A 21,032-nucleotide genomic window follows, 5' to 3' on the forward strand; every position below is an offset into this window, starting at 1 on the left:
AATTGAGGAAATAAACCCCCAAAATAAATTACTTAGAGTAACATGACCTTAATAAGTTCTATTGATAAATCTAAACATTTTTTTAGTTCTAGAAAGTTTTCAAGTTGTCTGTTTACATTCCAAGAGTAGCCTGACAGTAAGCCAGCACAAGCTCTCAGGCAATGCTCTCCCTGAAAAAAAGGGGCACCTGCTCTTATGCCTATCAAACTACCACATTTTAGATTTTCAACCCTCCCCAAATTAAAGCCATCTTAATTAAGATAAATCTTAATGCTTCACTTAGGACTTCAAATGTAAAGAAACAATTCTTAATCTTGTTTTCCTCTTTTTGGAGACACACACTGGATAGCACTAACAGATTATTTTCCTACTGATACAATCTCATCCACAGGAGTCAAGCCACATCTTTTCAGAAGACTGAGCACAAATGAATGCTTGTGCTTCCTCAGGCACTATTTTGCCTGTTTTTTCTTAAAAGGTTATTAAAGCTTCCTGCAGGGTGTTGTGTTCTACACCTTACTGTTGCAAGCAATCCAGGATCCCTCTCTTGGTTCATAGCCAACCTCTAAAACTTTGTCCTCAGAATCCAGACAAAAAGAAAAGTTGGGCAAAATTCCTTTATTACAGGCACAAATACTAGAATTTTGTTGCAAGACAGCTCCCTGTAGATTTCAGAATTTGAGGACAAGCACACTGCTGTGTTCAGCTACAGCAGTATGCAGAAATTGATTAAGTATATGAAATTGCTTAGAATGTTAAAACCCTCTAAACAGGCTACTTACACTTGACATGACCCAGAGACATCTTCCATCTATGTACTACATCTTCCTTCAGCTGTAATAGTGCCAGGAACTGACTGTGCTGTATAATCATTAGGCACAAAGGAGTTGCAACAAGGCTCTTCACAATCCAGTTTCTTCCCTATGACTGAAGAGGCTAAAAATACCACAGCATGACAGACATAAAAGCAGCACTGGCTGTAGTCAGTAGCCAACATGTTACACTAACAGAACCACTTGAAGCAAGTGTAGACAAGGATCTTCCATCTGGGAAACATCCCCAAAAAGATTATTTCCAGTTTCACTGGCTAGCATCTTTGCAGTTTTTTTTACAGAGGAATACGCACTCTCTTACAAAGGAAACTGTAGCCAAAAAAATATCTGTAGTACTCTTCATCAAGTTATTAGTGCAGGGGTACTAAAATATTTCTGTTAACTCAGGGAAAATGAGTGTAGTCAAATTGTGAGGCTAGAATTTTATTGTTCCATAAGTCAATACATAAACATAGCATATTTACCAGAAATTGAAAGTTTCAGTTGTTGACATTAGCTTAAAACTTCCTTGTGCCCAAGAACTCACCTTTTATTCCAACATATAACAATAGAGTTTGGCAAGTACAAATTTCTTAATGTTAAATCAATTTCACTGATAGTGAACATTTCTTTTAGACCAAGCTAAAACATACCAATTTGGAGAACAGTTAGAAACAGACTAAAGCATACAACAGTATGGTAAATTTATGATACTTAGGTTTACAGCAGGCCTCCTCAATTCCTTCTTTCTGTGCCAACTGTACAAGCTTCTAAGAGGTGAGCACTAGGAGCTCTTCTGAAGAACAGGGCTTCATCTGCAATACTGAAACTTAGTCACTGGAAGACAGACACATGTCTATAGCTATTCAACAGTTTGATAAACCTAGTATCGAAAGAACCTAGCTATTACATCCAGTCAACATTGAAGCAAGGAGTTTTCATGTGCACTCCAGAAAGAGACTGAAGTTCATATGGGACAAATGCTGCATAGTTTCCTCATCTTGTCCCCTTTATACTTTTTGGTCACCTCACCTGTCAAATCCAATGCATTTCTGACAATTGCTTAAATCTTTCTGAAATTTCTGCCCAGGTAGAAGTCATTACTGCATTTAGTGCCATATCTGATTTGTTCAGTTCTTCTTAATGTGTCACTAAAAATATCATTTATGTAACCTTAACTGAAAACTGATGCATCTCAACAGCATTTCATGAAGTAGCTTGTGTCCCTATCTGCATGTGGGATACCAGTTTAGAAATTACTTCCTTTACTATGAAGTAACAGTAAAAAAAGGAAGAGCTGAAATGCTGTCAGACCCATTCAAAGGCAGATAGACTATTTTACCCATATATTAAAAATAATTTACTTTCCTCAAATAATATACAATCAGAAGCAGTTTACGCTATTTTAAACACAGAGCTGGAAAGCGTTTGAAGAAAAACTATGAAATCTGAATCACATTGCACTGAAACAATATGCTGATATCCTTTAAACTTCTGACTTGCAGCAAAACTTCTTGTAATCATGAATTTTTACTTCAAATGTGCACTAGTTAGACTGTCAGACAGCTGCAAACAGGAGTCTAGGTTTACTTTCTCCTGCCACCTCCACCACCAGCCAGCATAGTGGCCACCCGAATGAAGATGTTCAGTGTATCTGTGTAGATACCCAAGCACCTAGGAAACAGGAAATCAAAGTTAGTACTGTTGAACAGAAAGAGTATTAACATGAAGCACTTGTAACAAAACCCAACTATGACTGTCCTCAGTGCTTGGTATGTCAAAAACCCCCTGTATTTTTGTGACACCATCTCTGCCAGCAGGAACTATTTACCGAAGTCATAACAGACAGTACGCTATTCTCATACAGTAGCCCGCTGCTTTTACGCTGTACTTTTGTCTGTTTATCTCCAAGAATTTTAGAGGTGGTCAGTATTATTCTATTTTAACTGTAAGAAACCAGAATCAAGAAGGTAAACAATTCACTTAAGATCACAGACAACATTTACAAGCAAGTTACTTGTTAATCAGACTTGGTCTTTACTGAGAGTCAATTAATCCTTCTTTCCCTATCTATCACACTGTTGAAGCTTTTTTATTTAGTGATAAAGACTAGTGAATATTAAGTGACTATGAAAGAGTTAACATTTTTTGTCTCAGCTGATATTGACAGGTATTTTCAGAAAGCAGCTATAAATTCTCCCAGCAATGCTTTAGAAAACAAAAGTACTTTTTAGAAAGTACTGCTGGAAGCATGTGACACCACACGTACAATCCTGTTTCTCTCATTTCAGGCAGATACTTTCAGTTTTAGCTCCACTAGCTATTTTCACATTGTATTTTTAAACCCTGTGATTCTTCACATTTAACAGCAATACACTTTTGAACAGTAAACCAAAGGTCTGGCTGTTTTTAAAGCATACTTCAATATAGCTTGAAGTAAATTATTACACAGACACCGAGATCAGCTGTGCTAACACAGAATACTTACGCATTGATTGGATCATATTTTGTTACTCCATAATATGGAATAGTTTCTGCACGCTTGATAACATGCTGCGTATCATAGAGAAGGAACATGCCAAAGAGTACCAATCCACCATAAACGGCTACTGAATACAAGCCAGCACCAAAAGCAGAAGTAGGAGGCAAGAACATGGATCCTGGAGAGGAATGTACAATAGTGTTAAAGAAAGCTACTATGTGCATCTCCTACTCTGAGTTGGATCAAATTTCAATTACTGTAGCACATGTTTTTCAGTGAGTATTCAATTCTCAGCTTGTGGTGCATTTTTGATACCAAGACCTTTAATACACGAGCTGAAGATGTCACATATACAATCTGATCCAGTAGTTTTGAACATTCTAGGGAATCATGTCTACTTTTCTCATGTGAAAGTACTTCTGTCCCTAGGACTACAACAATGCCTAGAAACACGTAAGGGAGAAGAACAAGCGGATCGAGAACTAAAATAATGTTTATTGTTTTCCCTAGTCACTAACTAAAAATACAAGCCACCACTATTGGCCATTTGTCCAATTAACACTTGCCAGAACTGTAAATTCATGTTTGTTTTCAAGAACAAGTTTAAGAGTATTTTCTGCTGTGCTAGAGTTGCAAGGGCTTTTTAAGGCAAATCTTAACTGGACAGACAAGCCTGCAATTAAACGCAAGCTGCATCTTAGCAGCTTAAGTTTATAACCTACTTTATCTGACAGTATTAAAACAGTATTTTACCAATTGAAGAGGCGAGAACAAAGCCTAAGCCTATTCCAAGTGGTCCTCCCATGTTCAGAAATTTTTCACTTGGAGCACACATGGCCACAGTTGAGAGCCCTCCAACGATTCCAGCGGTATACCAAGCAGCTCTGATCAGCAAAGGACCACCCAAGAAGGCTAGAGGAGCCACCACTGCACCCATGACACCTAGCCAAAGGAAAACAAAACACCACCTGTAAGATTTGGAACAGTTCTGGTAAAAACACCACCTGCCAAAACAACTTTTTTTTGCCTCCCGTCAAATAACATGGCTCAAACTGATCTACTTATGTGACAAAATACCAATACACTTGACTGTGCATCTATCTAGAAGGGAGCTGTAGTGGTTTAACCCCAGCTGGCAACTAGCTACTATGATGAAAATTAACTCTATCCCAGCCAAAACCAGCACAGAGCACAATAAATTGGCAACCTTAAATTCCATGACCTACTTTATCTAGCTCTGGAGAGTACTTCAGGGAGCTGGTCTTTGGAAGACTAACAAAAGTCAACACATTGATCTATTCAAAACAGAGCTGGTAAGAGATACTTAGCATGGACTAATCAACTACATAATACCCATAGGAGCACTCAACAATGAAAAGCAGGACAGATTTCTGCTACATAACTAGTTAGGCAAGTAAGTTAAAACTTTTTGGTAGAGTCTTGTATGAAACCTCTATCTAGCCCATTAATATCACATTAGGTTGTTTAACTTAATAACAATCACTAAAATAAGCACAATTTCTTCTTGGTGGAAATGTTAGCTCTTGAGAGGCAAATACGACTTCCATGCCTAACATCTACATGTTTTTCCTGAACCATAAATTGTTTCTGCCAAAACAGTTTTGAAAAGTCATAGCCATTGTTATTTGAAGTAGGTATGAGTGAGAAACTGATCTGTACCCACAGCTTACATACCTGATGGGCACATGTATCCAAGAAGCTGCAGTTTAATACTAAAATCTCATTTTTTCTAGTCAAGTTTTCAAATACTTTCCTACCCTGTACAGCTGCGGAAGGATTAAGCATAGACAATAGTACTTACACAAGTTATAGTGGCAGAAAGCAGTCACGAATCCAAAGCAGCTATGAAACCAATTAGTTTTATCCAATGTGGCATATACATATCTCAAGTTTATCTTGAGCATGACTTTCAGAAGATTATGAGAAATATTAAGAGTTATGTTAAGAATACTTGAGAAATATTCTTGACATTCAGGAGTTCTCATTGGTCTCTGAAAAATACAAGCTCTCCTACAGGAGTACGTAAAAATTTACCTTAAAGTGAAAGTTTTGTTAAGGTAAGAATCTGGTCACACCAAAGCACCGACGACATCTCTATAATGAACACTAAAACCACGTACCTGAATGCATCATCCAAGCCAAATGTTTAGCTGCTGGACTATTTTCATAGGATATGGATCTGACCAACATGCCAGCACCAATCATAGCTGCAAAAGTTGCACCTATTGCCTGTAAAAACAGCATTAGAGAGCTCAAGTTAGCATTAGGACATACGGTCTCTGTTCTAACCCCCTACCCTAAAAGTCAACAGTGTAATTCTGAAAAGAGCAACCTAATCCCTAACTGGAGCATTTGTCAATTTTACTCTTGTAAGGTTACAGTCAAATCTTTGCAGATCCTAGCTTGCAAATTGAGATCATTTTACTTTCACTCAGTCTTCTAGGAATCAAAGTTTAGCGGTAAGATGGCAACAATCTCTTAGCTGTGTAAGGCAAGAGAAGGAAAACACATGGTTCCACCCCTTACTCTAATCCTCACTAAGGTACCTGAAATGTACAGGAAAAAAGTAAGGCTGACATTTCTCCACCCAAAGCCAATACTCCGTTCACTGGCTTTTGCTACCAACGTTTTTTAAAAATCTAATTGCCTCTTCTTACTGATGATTCCAAGCAGAATCACCCAGCAGCTAGCAAACTGGTCAGAAATGTACAACTCTGGTTTATCACCAAGGATGCATTATTAAATTAATCTCCCTAAAATTATGTAGGTGTTGGCATTTAACTATTGTCATTCCACTCCACTTAACATACTGAATATATACTAAGCAGACACCTTTTGTTAGCAGTTTGCCTGGATGTTTTGCCTATCAATATCATTTCAGCCTTGGCAAACAGGAAACTGCTCTCAAAGAGCTATACAGAAGAGCACAGGGAGGACTAAGAACACATGGGGACCTCAGTTTCCATTTTTAGAAAGCATGACAAATAGTGTCATTAGCCTCAGATGGTTATTTGTATCAGGTTCTTACCTGCATATAGCTGGTAAGGATAGCATAGCATTTTTTTGCTCATGTAGTTTATCTTTGACAAACTACCAAAGAAGTATAGAACATACATGTCAGTATGTAATTAGAATCACCAAATCTTAAATCGCGAAACATCATCAGGATACTTACGTAGTCTGTATGGATAAGGACACTAGTGTAAGTGAAGTTTTGCCTTACTTTTCACCAAGTAGTCTACATTTCACATTTTTATATCAACCATCTCATCTGGGGTCTTCTCAGTAAATGTTTGTTGTTTTTTTTTTTTTTTTAACAGAAGCTTACCAGCCAGGAGCCTTTTGTCATAAGGCTCATGAGTGCCGGAGATCTGCTTACTGCTACAGCAGACAGTGCCGTCAAGCCAATGCTTCCCGCAAAGTACATGTAAGTAGAGTGAATTCTGTCTTTCACATATTGTGGCCAAATACTGAAAAATAAGCAGTCATACATAGCTGTGCAATTACCAGTATCAGAATGAAGACCAACTAAAAACACAATCAAGCTGTTAAATATATTCATAGCTATGGATATAAGGGAGGTTTCATAACAATGGTATGGTCTAGCAACTTCTGCCATGAAGGTCTACTAACTTCTTTCAAACCTTGCTGGTCTAACATAACATAACTCTCTAGAAACACTGCAAATTAAAATAATGCTAATTATAGTTCAATTCTAAGGAGGAAGTATACATGGGAAACAGAATAATGAATGCTTTTCAACTATGGAAAAAACAGAGAATGGTGTATATCTAAAACTGGTTTAAGGAAAAATGTCTACAGAATGTGTACTGGGCAGCAAGTAGCCTGCTGAGCAGCTCACAAATTGCTGAGTCACAGTGCACATGATTATCTGACATCACAAGACACGAATGTCATTTTGAGAGCTCTAACAACAGCAACAGACCTGGATGTGAATGAGAGTTTCTGCAGTATGATTTGGTCATACTATGGACAGGAAGCTTTCCCAGCTAACACCAAACTTAAACATAGTGCACACATTTTCTCCCATTTTACAATTTTGACCCATTACTTCAAGGCTTGTGGAGAAAAAAAAAATTACAGATAGCTGTACTAATGAAAAGCTTCTCATAGATACAACTAGCAAGCATCCAATATGAATGTGGATTGTCATTTCCAAATATAAATGCAGAGTAAGTAAAGCAAAACACCTCCAGCACTCACTTCTTCTCCCAAACCCATGCTTATCACTAACCCCCTTTTAAGTCTAAGTAACTATATGGTTCTGCCAACACAGCCAGGTTTTTGTTGGCCAAAAAGCAATACAGCAAACATTTAAGCAAAACATTTATTAGAGCAGGACTTATGCCCAGATAAGTAGCATGTTCAAAGCAGACTCTCTTTCCAACACGCTGTGTTAAAGTTTAATGAACAGTCTCACAGGAACACCAGGCAAAGTACCCTTAACAATACGTTTTACAGAAGACTACGCTTCATAAATTATCTGTGCTACACCTTGTAAGACTTATATACTCTTCACAAAAGAACTTCAAATTTTCAAAACAAAGGAACTCACTTAAGTCAATATTCATTTAAGCTTGGGTAATTTAAATTTTGCTTTCAGTTATACACTTTAACCTCCTGCACTGAGGCGAGAGCTTTCTAGTCAAAGCTTAAAAACCCCACAACTGTGTGTACACTGGGTGATACCCGCTAAAGAAGAGTTGGCTATAAAGAGGAGGGAGATTCGCTTAATGTACTCTTTACTTAAAACAGTAAGCTATCTTACTTACACAGCTCTTTCTATAGCTCCAATCTCACTGGACATGCCCATTCCATAGTAACAGAGGGCCCCCAGGCCAACAGCAGCCCCTCCAGCAACAATAAATTTCCCCAGGCGATCAGCTATATAAAGAAAAAAAAAAAAACAATCCACACTCTCATGAATGCTTTTTCTTAGATAGTTAATAACATCCTCACATGAGTGTTGTTGTATTTGCACTAGCTGATCCATGTTAGGCTTCTTTCTTAAAGCTCCACTTAACTTTGAGTCACTGCGTTACCAGTTCTCAATAAGCTACATGTGAAAAACTCTAGATTCAGCCTACCAACACAATATAGCTTCATAAAACAGAGTTAAGAAATAAGAGACCAGCTAGTAACATGCCACGTTTACTGACCTTCATTACAGTGACAGTAATTCCAACACAAAACTAGTTAACAGGTTCTCCAACAGAAGAGTTTACCTGTCAGCTGGTTTAGTGTACCATTTCACCATCCAACCTGCTATAAACCAGGAGAAAAACTAGCCACTGTGTCCTTTTGTCTCATTCATCTGCCCTTAATGCTTGCTCCTTCAAGAGCTCTTTGGTAGCAATTAGATCCAAATCAGTTCAAAAAGGCATTTCCAAAGGTCATGGGCAACAACTTATGATTTACTACGTTACTAGTGTCTGATTTTTAGACATACTGCCTGTGTGCTACATATCAGATTACTGCTACTAATATAAATATCAATCATAAAATATTGTTATAACTGAAGTAAGAGCAGCTGAGGTCAAATACCTTCAGTTGTATAAGTCTCTTTATGGCTATACTTTTTCCTAACGTGTTATAGCCAAGACACTATCTAGCCAATCTACATGTATTCCATCTGTCAATTCAATGCTATTATAGCACATTTACAAGTCTGCTCTACTGAACACTGCTATCTAAAAAATCCCTTTGTAATCCACTGAAATTACGAGTCACATTAGATGTACTAGCAGGCACAGTAAGCGAATGCCTTACCTAACTGTACCACCAGAAACTTATTTTTGCAAACTGTACATGCTGTAGAAAAATCCTTCCTTTAAACAGTAAGCAAAGTAGATATAGCAATGCAAGTGTTAGTATATTTTTTAATATCTACAACCAAGTCTCCATTAAGAGACAACCATTTTTGACTCAATAGTGCTCAACAGCAGCTTGAAGTAGAGACAAAGAGAGATTTCTCTATACTGTAACATATTTGCAGCTTTAAACTTTACAAGGAAAGACAAGCACAGAAACTGTCTCCAGTTGTTTGAGGGAGATCACTAGGCAAACTTACACATGAAACAACATTCTCAGTCTCTTTAATGGTTTGAAGGAAACCAATTCATTCAAGGAAGTCTTAAGTCAAGCTTCAAAGATTCTCACTATTTAAAGCAGAGCTACTCTACCTTTAAGTGCCGTTTCTGCAGATGGCTCAAATGCGGCTTCTTTAATTTCCTGGCCAATTTTTCCACGCCTTACACCCGTTCTTACTCTGGTGGCATAACACTGTTAGATTCAGAAATAACGTAAAGATTCAATGAAATAAAATAGAAGACATTTCTCAACAATTTACTTGCTACACACAAAATTGCTACATAGTCTCTTCTTTATCTGTGCTCACCTCCCAAACACATGAAGCAGCTGTGCTTAAGGAAAACAACTGAACATTAAAGTTTAGAAAGCTTTGTGAGCAACATCCACATGTTCTAGAAGTATAGAACCAATTCAGTGGATTTCAGAAGCTGAAGTTTTCAGTTTGCATTTCTTCTACTCTAGTCCCACTGTACTAAACAAGGCCGTAAGACTTTTTGTTTTTAAATGTAAAAACACACTCTTTACTTTTTTATTTTGTAAAAAAATTATTTTGCTTTCCATGTGAAAATACTCTTTATGTAAACACTTCTATGTAAAAAAATATTCTTGCACAATACTTATACTTTACAGACACTAAATTTGGAAAAGCAGCACAAGTTCTTTGCTTTCAACTCTAGCCTTGATTTAGAGAACAAACCTTGAATGAAGGCTTATAAACTTAAGAATTTTAAGGCTGTCAAGCTCCAAATAAATATAGCATGCTGCTCAAAGTCTTAGTAAGCTGCAAGAGCAACACAGAATAAACTTATATACAAGTTCAGAAACAACTTTTGAAGTTTCCTTACCATTTTTTCCAGGAATTTCTAAATTATTATACAGGCACCTGAGCAACCAAGGGCTCACTCAAAGCTGTTTGTTTAACACTAAAAGCTGAAATCTACAAGCACTGCTATCATCAGCCATTAGAGCAATAAAATTCAGTAAGTTTACTATAGTGCTTCAGTTTTGTTGTGTTTTGCATCTAACAAAATCTAGGCCCAACACTGTAATTATGTATGTCTCCTCACAGATATAAAACCACCACAAAAAAAACCCCAACAAACCACACAAAACAAGAAAACACACACACACAAAAAAAACCCCCAACACACCTACAAAGTTAGGATGCTTAAAACAGTTTTCTATGCTTAAGAGGAAAACACAAAGGAGGTGAAGAATTTGCCATTGGCACTTTCACCAAGATGATGACAAAAGAGCAATGCCTCCTAACAGTTGTGAGTTACCTGGGCAGAAAGCAAAAGTGAAACATCTTCTCTCAATAAAGAATAAACAGTGTCTTAGAACAATGACAGTCCAGTTTTTACGCTTGCTAGTAAGACCCATGATAACCTGGGCTACAGCTCTAAACACATTTTGGGACTAAAGCCTTTGAAAAGAAAATTTTTAGCTTATCATATTTAAGACTCGTGCTCGGAAACAGGGAGCTAGGAGGAGGTCAGACGAGAATTTCTGCTCCTCCCACCTTACATAGTAAGGCCTATCCATCACCAGCTCCCTCTAAGTTCTTTTTTCCAGTAATTTCAATGAGGAAATAGTCATTGGAACAGAAGATATTATTTCAATTGCTCTTAAAAAACCCTGGTTTTTTGATTGAGTAAACACTCTTCCTTCAGTAAATTAGAGCAGGTACCTCAAACAAGCAGAAGGCTTGCGATAATTCAAAACAGATACTCCATGCAAAGCGATTCTTTTGGCAAAACACTCAACCCTTAAAAAATATCAGCAGTCAGAACCATTAGAAAGAGAATTATCTTACCTGATTAGGCTGCCACAGCCTGTATGCTTTTATATTGGAGTTCCTCACAGCCGGGGAAGCCTGAGTAATGGTGGGGCGGATAGCCTGGCATGATAATGCCCGCAGGCATACTAGCCTTGCAGCCAGCATGGTTGCTTAGATAGTTTAATACACTGTGTTCCTGCAAGTGCACGAGAAAATATGCTTTACTATTTTGTTAGGTGGTTTTCAGACAACAAGGTACCCTTACTACTTACTCTCAATTATACTACAACCTGTAATAGAAATGGTGTTATCACTAGAGTACTGTAGTAAGAGCCAGAACCTTCTTGAATACGCAGTTTAACTCTGTTCTATCTATATTTGTCTCCCACCTCCATCAGAGACTTCCCTCTCCCAACTTACCGGAAAACAGGACATAGCACTTTTCATACATATAAATTACATCAAGACCCTTTATGTACTCAGGTTTGAGCTGCTCTGGCAACTAACTTTCATTTTGAGACATAACACTACACGAGTACTCTACCCTCCAAATAGGTGTTCAAAAAGATGCTCCAAATTTCCATAAATGTCAGCTAAGTATAAAGCCAAATGAGTAAATAACATAACATACATGGTGGAAAAAGTATTAGAGACATTTTAAGCTATCCTTTGAAGAATTAATTAGCTTTATAGACATGGCATTCAGTCAAGGTCACAGCCCAGAACACAAGTTCAGGTCATCTTATGCAGCTTTGACCAGAGAACAATGATGCCACTCATGGGCAAATCGACAGGATAAGCAGGCACGAGCCTCTGTATTCTACAGGTAGTATTAAAACTGCTAGCTTACTTCCACAAATAGTGCATGTGTTACACATAAAAACCCCCAAGTCCTTGTAGTTACACATACTTTAATTATGACAATATACAACCTCTGATATCACAAGACACCCCAGCTATCAATACGTTTTTTCAAACAACTGTTCATAGCTTACATGCACAGTGTCCAATAAAATTTGAGAGCATTCTAAATAAAGGTAACTTTAAACACGCATGAGAAACAAGCACCCAGAGCATCGGACAGCTAGCATTAACCACAAGGAGGTGAAAGTGAGAAAATAATCCTGCTGCTAGGAAAAAATCACTTTGCTGTGAAGCTGTTATTAAATCTCGCTTTTTTTTAAGTGGAAGTACTTTCAGAGACACATCCTGTTTCCGCCACTAAACCCCACTCTTCCACTGGGATGACGCAATTTGCAGAAATTTACAGCGAGTTTAATTTTTTTTTTTCAAACTGGTATTTGAAGCAAGACAACTTCAAGCATTAGACTAAGAAGAAGGATGAACACCAGCAGAGCGTTAAAAAGAAAAGAAGCCACCATCAACATTCCAGCATATTAACTGGCAAACCCAGCAGCACGGAAACACTACGAAGTCCCTGCTGCACCGAAGCATGAGAAAACCCATTCCAGTCTAGGCAGGGCGGCCAGGGGCCCTGAGGGGGCAGGGAGGCGCCCAGCTCCGGCCTAGCCTGGGCCGGGCCGGGCCGCGGGCCCTCACTCGCTTTCGGCCCGGGCCCTGTTGCCGGTCGGGGCCCGGGCCCTGTTGCCGGTCGGGGCCCGGGCCCTGTTGCCGGTCGGGGCCCGGGCCCTGTTGCCGGTCGGGGCCCGGGCCCTGTTGCCGGTCGGGGCCCGGGCCCTGTTGCCGGTCGGGGCACCCCCCCTCCAGCACGGCCGCCGCCCCCACCGCCCCCCCCGGTCACCTGCGTGGCCTCCTCCTGCCCGCCCAGCCCCGCTCCAGCACCGCACGCGCAGCTACGGAACAACGCCGCAGGCGCAGAAGTGACGTCAGGCTGCTCCGGGCGCTCCCGGTGACTGGCTCGCTCACCCCACGTGACTCCGGGGCGCGCAAGCGCCATTGGCTCGAGGAGGCCGGGTGAAGCGACGCTCCGCGCTGTCCGGGATGGGCGCGGCAGCCATCTTTAATAAGGGCGGGGAAGCTTCTGGAAACCCGCTGAAGCCGGGCTCTGCCTTCCGCGGGTCTGCACGCCGCAGACCGTAACTCAGGCGCTGCAGGCGGTGCAGCTGCTGCTCCCGCCGCGAGGCGGAGGTGAGCCGCCCTCCTCGCCGCAGGGCGGCCGGCGCTGCCCAGCAGCCATTTCACCCGCCGCCGCGCAGCCCCCGCGGCGCCATTTCGAGCGAGGGCGCCGCCGGGCGCGGGGGCCGGCCGGGTCGCGCGGCCCGGGCCCTCTGCGGGGCGGCGGGGGCCGGCCCCCCCGCGGGGCGACCTGCAGCCGGCCGGCCCGGCCTCTGCGGATGGCCGTCGCCGCGTCGCAGCTCCCCTGGCGATTTTAACCGCGGTGCACCCACGTAGGGAGCCGGGTGCCCGGCTCCTGGACCGCCCCTGCCGGTCAGGGAGCGCTGCCTCGCCTGCCCGGAGGCGGCGTGGCCGGCCCGGGCCGCGGGGCCTGCGTGCCTCCCGGCCTGTGAGGCGGCTGCTCCCGCTTGCCAGCAGGTGGCATGAGCTGTGTGAAAATGCCCGAGCGTGGCCTCCCGAAGTTAACTTCGCCTCCGTGGAGTATAACAATCCATCTTGTTCTCGGCGCTCTCCCCCTCCATTTTGTCAGCCGCTCCACTTGCTGACGCGGGGTTCAAAATGGCAGGGAGGAGAGGTTTGGCAGCCTGCACCCAAGCGGGCTGCGGTGGCTGCAGTGACAGTGGCTCGACTGCAGTGGTCGAAGGCGTGCCGGACTGCTGACAGTGTCTGTAGCCTGTGTCTCCGTGCCTTGGCCCTGCTTGTGGCCTTTTTGTCACCCTTGCCATTTATTGCACGTGAATTTAAGCCTTGCCCTTCTCGGGGTGTTAGAAAGTTCAAGACCTTTCCCTTTCCTTCCCTTTGTGGCAGAGCCGTCTAGTCTGAACTGGGAGGTTAATCTCCCCCTTCGATAACTTCTCCTTGGGGTTATACCTCTCTTCCATGTGGATATTACCTCCTTTAACACAGGTACTGACGTGCCAGGTAAGCACAAAATACAGTATTGTGTACGTAAATGACAGGAGTTGGTGCTTCCAGTCCTAATCCTAGCCTTGCCCTGAGAAGGCACTCCAGCCCTTCCAGGGGCTAAACATTCCCCTTTTGGCTAAACTAATTCTCTATTGGCAGCTTCTTTCCAGCCTCACTCCAAGTGGAGCTCTGAGCTTTTTTCCAAGTTTAACCCTAACCCTAAACTGAGCCCTAGGAAAGACACAGCAGCACTTCCAGGGACTATCAATTCCTCAGGGGGACATCCTTTTTGCAGCCCTTTTGTTTCCTTTGGCAGTTCAACTCCAACTGGAACTCGGGCTTTTCCTTTCCACCGACCCTAACCCTAAGCCTAGGCTGAGCCAAAGGCTCGTGACATGGCTTAGTCCAGAGCCCTAATATTACTGGGAGAAGAATTCTTTTGGTGGCCTATTTCTTCTCTGCCAGCCCCATCCCAGCTGCACATCAGGCTTTCTTGTTTTCTCAGTGCTAGTGGTAATCCTAACCCTAGGTTTGAGCTATGAGCCAGGCACTGCTGAGAAACACAGTATTCTTCAGAGGAGAACTCTTTTGGCAGCCCTGTGTTTGCTTTGGCAGCCCCTTTCCAGCCCCACTCTAGCTACAGCTCTGCAGTTTCTTTCAGCCTTAACGCTACATATGGGCATGGCTCTTCACAGCCAACTAAAACAGACTAAGAGCCTTGAGCAGGATCAAAGACAAATATAACAACAAAAAAAAAAAAGGTGTTGAATATAGAATTAAGTACAGAAATAGAATGAGAGTTACAGATATACTTTTGAGGACTGTGAGATTAGCCTTTCTACATCTTGGAGCCTCCTTGTTTCAACTATAAGAAAGGAAATATAGTGAACTGCTAGTTCGCAAAATGAAAGTCAGATGAGAGAGATCAGATGTAGGAGAGGTCTAAAAGTGCGCCAGCACATAGGATCTTGAAGAATTTGCATTAGAAGAATGAAGCAGAAGAACGCATGACAGAAGGGTGGAAATTCCATCAGAGGGGGCCAAATTTAATGGGATTCAAGGTCTGATTCTTACTCTGGCGCTTGTTTGCTTTCCTTTGGAGTAAATGGAAATCCAGAGCTTTGAAGTCTATTGCCCTGAGGTCTCCTACAACGGAAGAAAAAAATGCCAGTTTCAGGCCACAAATATGTTGTTTATTTAGAGACTTCTAGTGTTTATTTCAGAGTTTGTAACACTCTATAATTGTTAGGTACTAAAGAATTCATTATAATAATATTTAAATTTATAATTCAGTTATTAATAGTCATAATTTATGCAAGGAATCAAACTTATCTCTTTTTACTACAGCATGTAATCATGTAAAAAAATCTCCTGGGACTTTCAAGTAAGATCCTCAATCCAGCTCTGTCCCAAATTGTTTCTTAAATAGATAGTTTTGCCAGAAGCAACCCAAATCCACACAGCGCCCACACTGAAGCAAATTCAGCTGTTGAGGCTTTTTCACAGAAACTTGCCTGCTAGCAGATACTCCTTTTCTACTAGATGGTCAACACATGTAAATTCTCTAGCTAGTGAAATTGGTGCATGAGTGGGAAAACAGTAGCCTCTTATGTAAGCAAGTCCCAAAGCATCTAAGAGTTTTGAGTTAAAACCAGCAGGTTGGATCCTCTCTGTTGGCACTGCTGTAACATGACCGTTTCTCTCAGACAGGAAGGCGATAGCTTCAGTCACTGTGCCACCTGGTATTACTGCAGAGCTTCAAAGCAGCTGGCTGTGCTTTTGCAGTAGTTCAAGCTCATGCTGACAAAAGCATGGATAACAGCATGGCAGCGAGGCTCATTGGTGAGATAGCAGCCAAATGCACACATAAAAATTTGCTTTTTAACTCTGATGCACTCTTCCTTCATGGGATTGTGTTCAAATGCACTGTGTGACCAACACCTGGATCTGGGTCCAGTGCTGTTTAGCATCTTCATTAATGACCTGGATGATGGGACAGAGAGCACCCTCAGGTTTGCAAAACTGGGAGGGGGTGGTGGTACACCAGACGGTTGTGCTGCCACACAGAGGGACGTCGATTGGCTGGAGAATTGAGCAAACAGGAACGTCATGCAATTCAACCAAAGGGAGTGCAAAGCCCTGCACCTGGGGAGGAACAACCCCATCCACCAGCACAGGCTGGGGCCACCCAGCTGGAAAGTGGATTGGCAGAAAAGGCCCTGGGCATCCTCGTGAACACAAGTTGAACGTGAACCTCCAATGTGCCCTTGCAGCCAGCAGTATCACAGGTTGCGTTAGGCAGAGCATTGCTACTAAGTCAAGGGAGGTGATCCTTTCCCTCTGCTCGGCGCTGGTGAGGCCACACCTGGAGTACTGTGTCCAGTACTCTCCAGTACAAGAATGATACAGGCATACTGGAGAGAGTCCAGCAAAGGGTCACAGAGGTGATTAAGAGACTGGAGCATCTTTCACATGAGGACAGGCTGAGACAGAGGTGGGACTGTTCAATTTGGAGAAGAGAGGGCTTAGGGGATCTTATCAATGTGTATGAATACCTGATGATGGGGAGTAAAGGAGAAGGAACCAGACTCTTCTCAGTGATTTCCAGTGAAAGGACAAGAGGAAATGGACACAAATTGAAGTACGAGACATTTTGTTTAAACATAAGAACAGTGGAACAGTTTGCTCCAAGCATTGTGGAGTCTCCATCTGTGGAGATTTTCAAAAGCTGACTGGACACAGTCCTGAGCCACCTGCTTACGAAGGGGGATTGGCCTAGGTGATCTCCAGAGGTCCCTGCCAACCTCAGCTATTCTATGAGTCTGTGAAGTACTAACATAATGATTCCTGAAGGATCTGAAGCACTTTTGGTTTTTCAGGACTGATACACACCAATAAGAGGTGTTTGGAAAACAGTGAACATTTTATCCAGGTGGTATGTAAAAAAAGATGGTATTTCCAAAGAAACAAAAATACTAAAAAAGAAGAAGAAGATACTGTTTTTTGAAAATAGGTGAACAATCCCTCAGAAATCAAAAGTGTAAACCGGAAAACTTGTACTGACATCAACATTTCCTACAATTTTGATTTCAATAGGCCATGTTTTCACCCATAACATGTTTTGCATTTGCTGGAAATCTTACAGTTCTCTAGGCAGGATCAAGTGCAGTTTAATATTAAAGGGTTAATGTCTAATTAGAAATTTTGCAATATCAGAAAACACCACTGTGAAGCAACTTGAGTATCGCGAAGGGATGGCATGGCAGACAGTGGGGCAGGCTCCAAGCCCTGCTTCTCTTCCAGGCAGAAGCCCAGTGAGAGAGCAGCCCTTTGCCAGCTTTCCAGCCTTGCTAGTTCCCAGGAGTGAAAATTCCCATAAACGGCTGCCGCCAGGGCATAAAGTATGGTGGTCTCTGGCTGCCGTGCCCAAGGGGGAAAGCTGATCTGACTGCCTGACTCCCAGAGAGACTACCCCAAGCTTCCCTCAAGTCTCATATGAGAAACATCATGTACTTTCAAACAATAAAGTCTGTTCTTACAGATAAATGGTTTCTTAAGAGATTTTGTTGTCTTGCTGTGAAAGTGAGGATCACAAGCAATGCAGTCATTTTCCAGGAGATACCACGTGACATATTTTCAGCCGTGTGTTCTGCCTTGCCAGCCACCTGAAATGGGACAGTAAAAAACACTTTATGTTTAGCCCAGTGCGATCCTGGAAAGCCGCATGAGCCACAACAAGCCCATTATTGTGTTAATAAATAGGGTGAGTGTCAATTTTGAAGCTTAAGCTTTTAACTCTGCAACACTGGCATCCTCCTACAGAAAAAGACATCTCTGTCAGTTGTTCACATGGCTGTGTTCATCGGCAGAAAATAAATAAATCTGTGGTTAGCACAATTTCTCCTTAGGGTAAACTTTGCTATTGAAGTTTTTCAAATTAGAGCTGAAGAAAAATATTTTGAAGGTTTTCTGGCTGTGCTGACTCTCTAACACTCCACATATCTCTCCCAGCAGATTACAGGGGACTTTTGGACTGTTCCTGCTATTCATGTGACAAACGCATACTCATTAAGCATCATGTTCTTATTTTAGATTAGCTATCATAAAACAGTGCAGTGTGGAGGGAATTTGGGGAGACAGTACTGATGTGTTTCTCAAAGCCTGGCAAGAAAAAAATGCCATTAAACAGCATATTACTTTACCATGGATGAATAAAGTATTTGGATATAGCTCCTTCCATGCAGGAATCTGAGCGGCAAGAGCAAGCTGGGATGTGCCAAAAGTGAAGCAGTGTCAATATTTTCTACAGCTGTGAGGATTTTTGGGGTCTTGATTTATTCAGCCAGATGTCAAAACATTTCAGACAGTTGCATCATTACAGTGGTACTGAACTGCACTGACACTGAGATTAGTGTCTTCTCTTATTCCTGTTAAAAAGTTTGCACCTCATTAGTTTTAAAAAGCATTGTACTGAAATGTGGACTGCAGCTTGTGTATTTTCAGGACTTGCATGTATATTTACATTAAGCAAAAGTAACTTCAATGTAGTAATACTGTATCTGGATTGGAGAAAAAGCTTGTGTGTGTTTGTGAGGAAATTCCCTACGCACTGTCATAACAAGCATCATCTATAAGGAATTTCACGTTTTATCTATATTGCTAAAATAAAATGAATGCATTGTGGCAGGCACTTCTGGTGTAAAGTAATGTCTTCTGGGTTGTTTAAGAGATGGCTGGATTTTTGTGTGTGTAAAAAATGGTGTTTTGAGAACAGCAAAAATAGTCAGCCTTCTATAGTTACTGTAGACATTTTAAAAATGAATTTATATATACATTGTGTAAAAAAATAATTTAAGAATAGAAAACAAACAGTATATCTGTTTGCAACCTCTGAAACAGCCTGGAAAACAAAACAATACATCTAAAAGAACAAAAATAGCAGCTTTGTTTTAAACGTGTATTTTCATACTGCTAGATGTGCTCTGCCTGTCGTCAGTACTTTTCGTGAAAAACAATGCTGTGAGTACACATACAAGTTTGCTCTGTGAGTACCCTGCAAACTTCAAACTTGCTAAGAAAAAAGTCTTTCCGGTAGAATTTATGGAAACGTGCATGTCATAGAGTAGTTTTATGGGGGGAACAGGTTCTTGTTGGTTTTTTTTTCAGTCAATACAGTGTTTTCCTTCTTGGGCATACTGAAGAAAGGAGTGTTGTATCAAGCTGTAGAGATAAAGAAGCTTTTGCTTTTCGAAGCCCTAAGGGGGGAAAAACCCCCTCTAAATGGCCAGATCTTCTACTGAGAAATTCCTGCATCCATTTTTTTGATCATTCAGTTTAGGCTCTATTTTGTAGAAATGACTTTTGTATTTTATATTATCTGAGAGGAAACGTCACCCAGAATGTATTCAACTTTTTTTGTAGGTTATATTCCCTATGGCCATACCAATAATCCTGATGAACTCCTATCTCTAATCTGCATCTGTTTGCTTAGGGAAGAGGCACAGCTACCTTCGCTACAACATTCTTAGCAGTACCCCCTTGTTTGACCTAGCACAGCTGTTTCCTCTTTCTTACTCTGGGTCTTTCCCTGGTCACTGCAAGTGCCTGGGCCTTTTCTCGCTGCTCCTGACATTCACCCAGGCTTCCCCCTTGCTCACAATTCTAACACTTTTCAGTCTGCTTCCAAGCCTGCTATGTTTTATCCTTGCTTTCTCCCTGACCTTCATCAGTCCCTTCCCCCTTCTCTTCCCTCTCCCATACCAGCTGCGCAATGTAATCAACTCTTGGTTAAGGGCAGTTGCAATCCCTCCCTTTATTTTCTTAACAACAAGTCCGCTTACTTTTTTAGGACACTAAACAGGGATTTTGATACTAAAGAGCATTTTCTTTCAAAACATATTGTGGGATTCATTCTGGCCTAGACAGGCTGTAGCCATTTAAACAAATCTTTTTGCCCTGCCTAATGTTAATGCTAAACTTTATCAACTACTAAAATAAACTTCAAAAATCAGAAGTTTTATATCAAGTCTTATATTTTCTGTTAATTATGTATTTTACATGTCGTTTGGAAAATGAGGGCTAAAGCATTCATTTCTATTCCTAAATTTAACCAAGGTTAAAATACATGAAGGTATATAAATTCAGATGTCAAATTCCCAGCTCAGTAAATTGCTTAAGCTTGTAAGTAACACTGATACTACTTGGAACAGCGCTCAAATGTATTTAACTGAACGCACATGCTCAGAACCGTTGCGTTAGTTACTCAGGAGTAGTGCTTTTGTTACTCAAGTGCTCAGAGATACATGAAAATGAGTTCTTTGGTGAACAAGGACCTGACATTGTGCGGTTATAAATGAATACATAAGGTAGAACATTTTGTTCACTGAAGATTCTGTTTGAATAAATTGTACATAAAAGGATATTTCTTTTTCCTGATCAATGTTTTAGGGTCTATAACATGAATTACTTATTTATATCAGCTGATAAAAAAAAAAGTAAAACGGTTTAGAAGTATTTTTCGATTAAAGGGTGAAATCTACATTTACAGCATGAGACCTCTCAACCTCCAAGAAATTGCTATTCATTTTGTTTAAATACAACAAATACTAATTTTCCTAAATGCCTGTGAACTCTACTGCAGCAAAAAATGACCTGGGGCTTTTTCTAAAATTGCTGTTTATGCTCTCTAATTACTCTTAACATGCTGGGCACTGTTTTTCTGCAGCATCTTGGAAAAAAAAACCCCACCTCTTTGAAATTCAGTAAGCTTTGATTTAAAGTGATTGGTTTCCACCTGGATGGAGTGAAATTTTCTTCTTGGGAA

The 21,032-nt window shown here is 41.1% G+C and overlaps 1 protein-coding gene across 1 annotated transcript; it reads right to left on the bottom strand.

The window, feature by feature from the left end:
* Positions 1–1,240: 1,240 nt before the first annotated feature.
* Positions 1,241–13,100, bottom strand: GHITM (growth hormone inducible transmembrane protein). Its single transcript, XM_075025599.1, has 9 exons — positions 12,969–13,100; positions 11,243–11,402; positions 9,519–9,618; positions 8,109–8,220; positions 6,644–6,785; positions 5,436–5,544; positions 4,048–4,236; positions 3,301–3,472; positions 1,241–2,486 (listed from the first exon to the last, which is right to left on the bottom strand). Exons 2-9 carry the CDS (start codon positions 11,369–11,371, stop codon positions 2,399–2,401), a joined length of 1,041 nt encoding a protein of 346 aa, XP_074881700.1. The 5' UTR covers positions 11,372–11,402; positions 12,969–13,100; the 3' UTR covers positions 1,241–2,398.
* Between the last annotated feature and the right edge of the window lie 7,932 nt (positions 13,101–21,032).

This window comes from Buteo buteo, chromosome 4, assembly GCF_964188355.1.
Source record: "Buteo buteo chromosome 4, bButBut1.hap1.1, whole genome shotgun sequence".
Taxonomy (NCBI): Eukaryota; Metazoa; Chordata; class Aves; order Accipitriformes; family Accipitridae; genus Buteo; species Buteo buteo.

What these genes read in the sequence shown, in the direction of transcription:
- GHITM (XM_075025599.1), bottom strand. Translation starts at nt 11,371, where the DNA reads ATGCTGGCTGCAAGGCTAGTATGCCTGCGGGCATTATCATGCCAGGCT. An exon ending in GGCTGTGGCAGCCTAATCAG is followed by an intron (nt 9,619 to 11,242) that starts GTAAGATAATTC and finishes TGAATCTAACAG; the next exon opens with TGTTATGCCACCAGAGTAAG. An exon ending in AAATATGATCCAATCAATGC is followed by an intron (nt 2,487 to 3,300) that starts GTAAGTATTCTG and finishes CCTGTTTCCTAG; the next exon opens with GTGCTTGGGTATCTACACAG.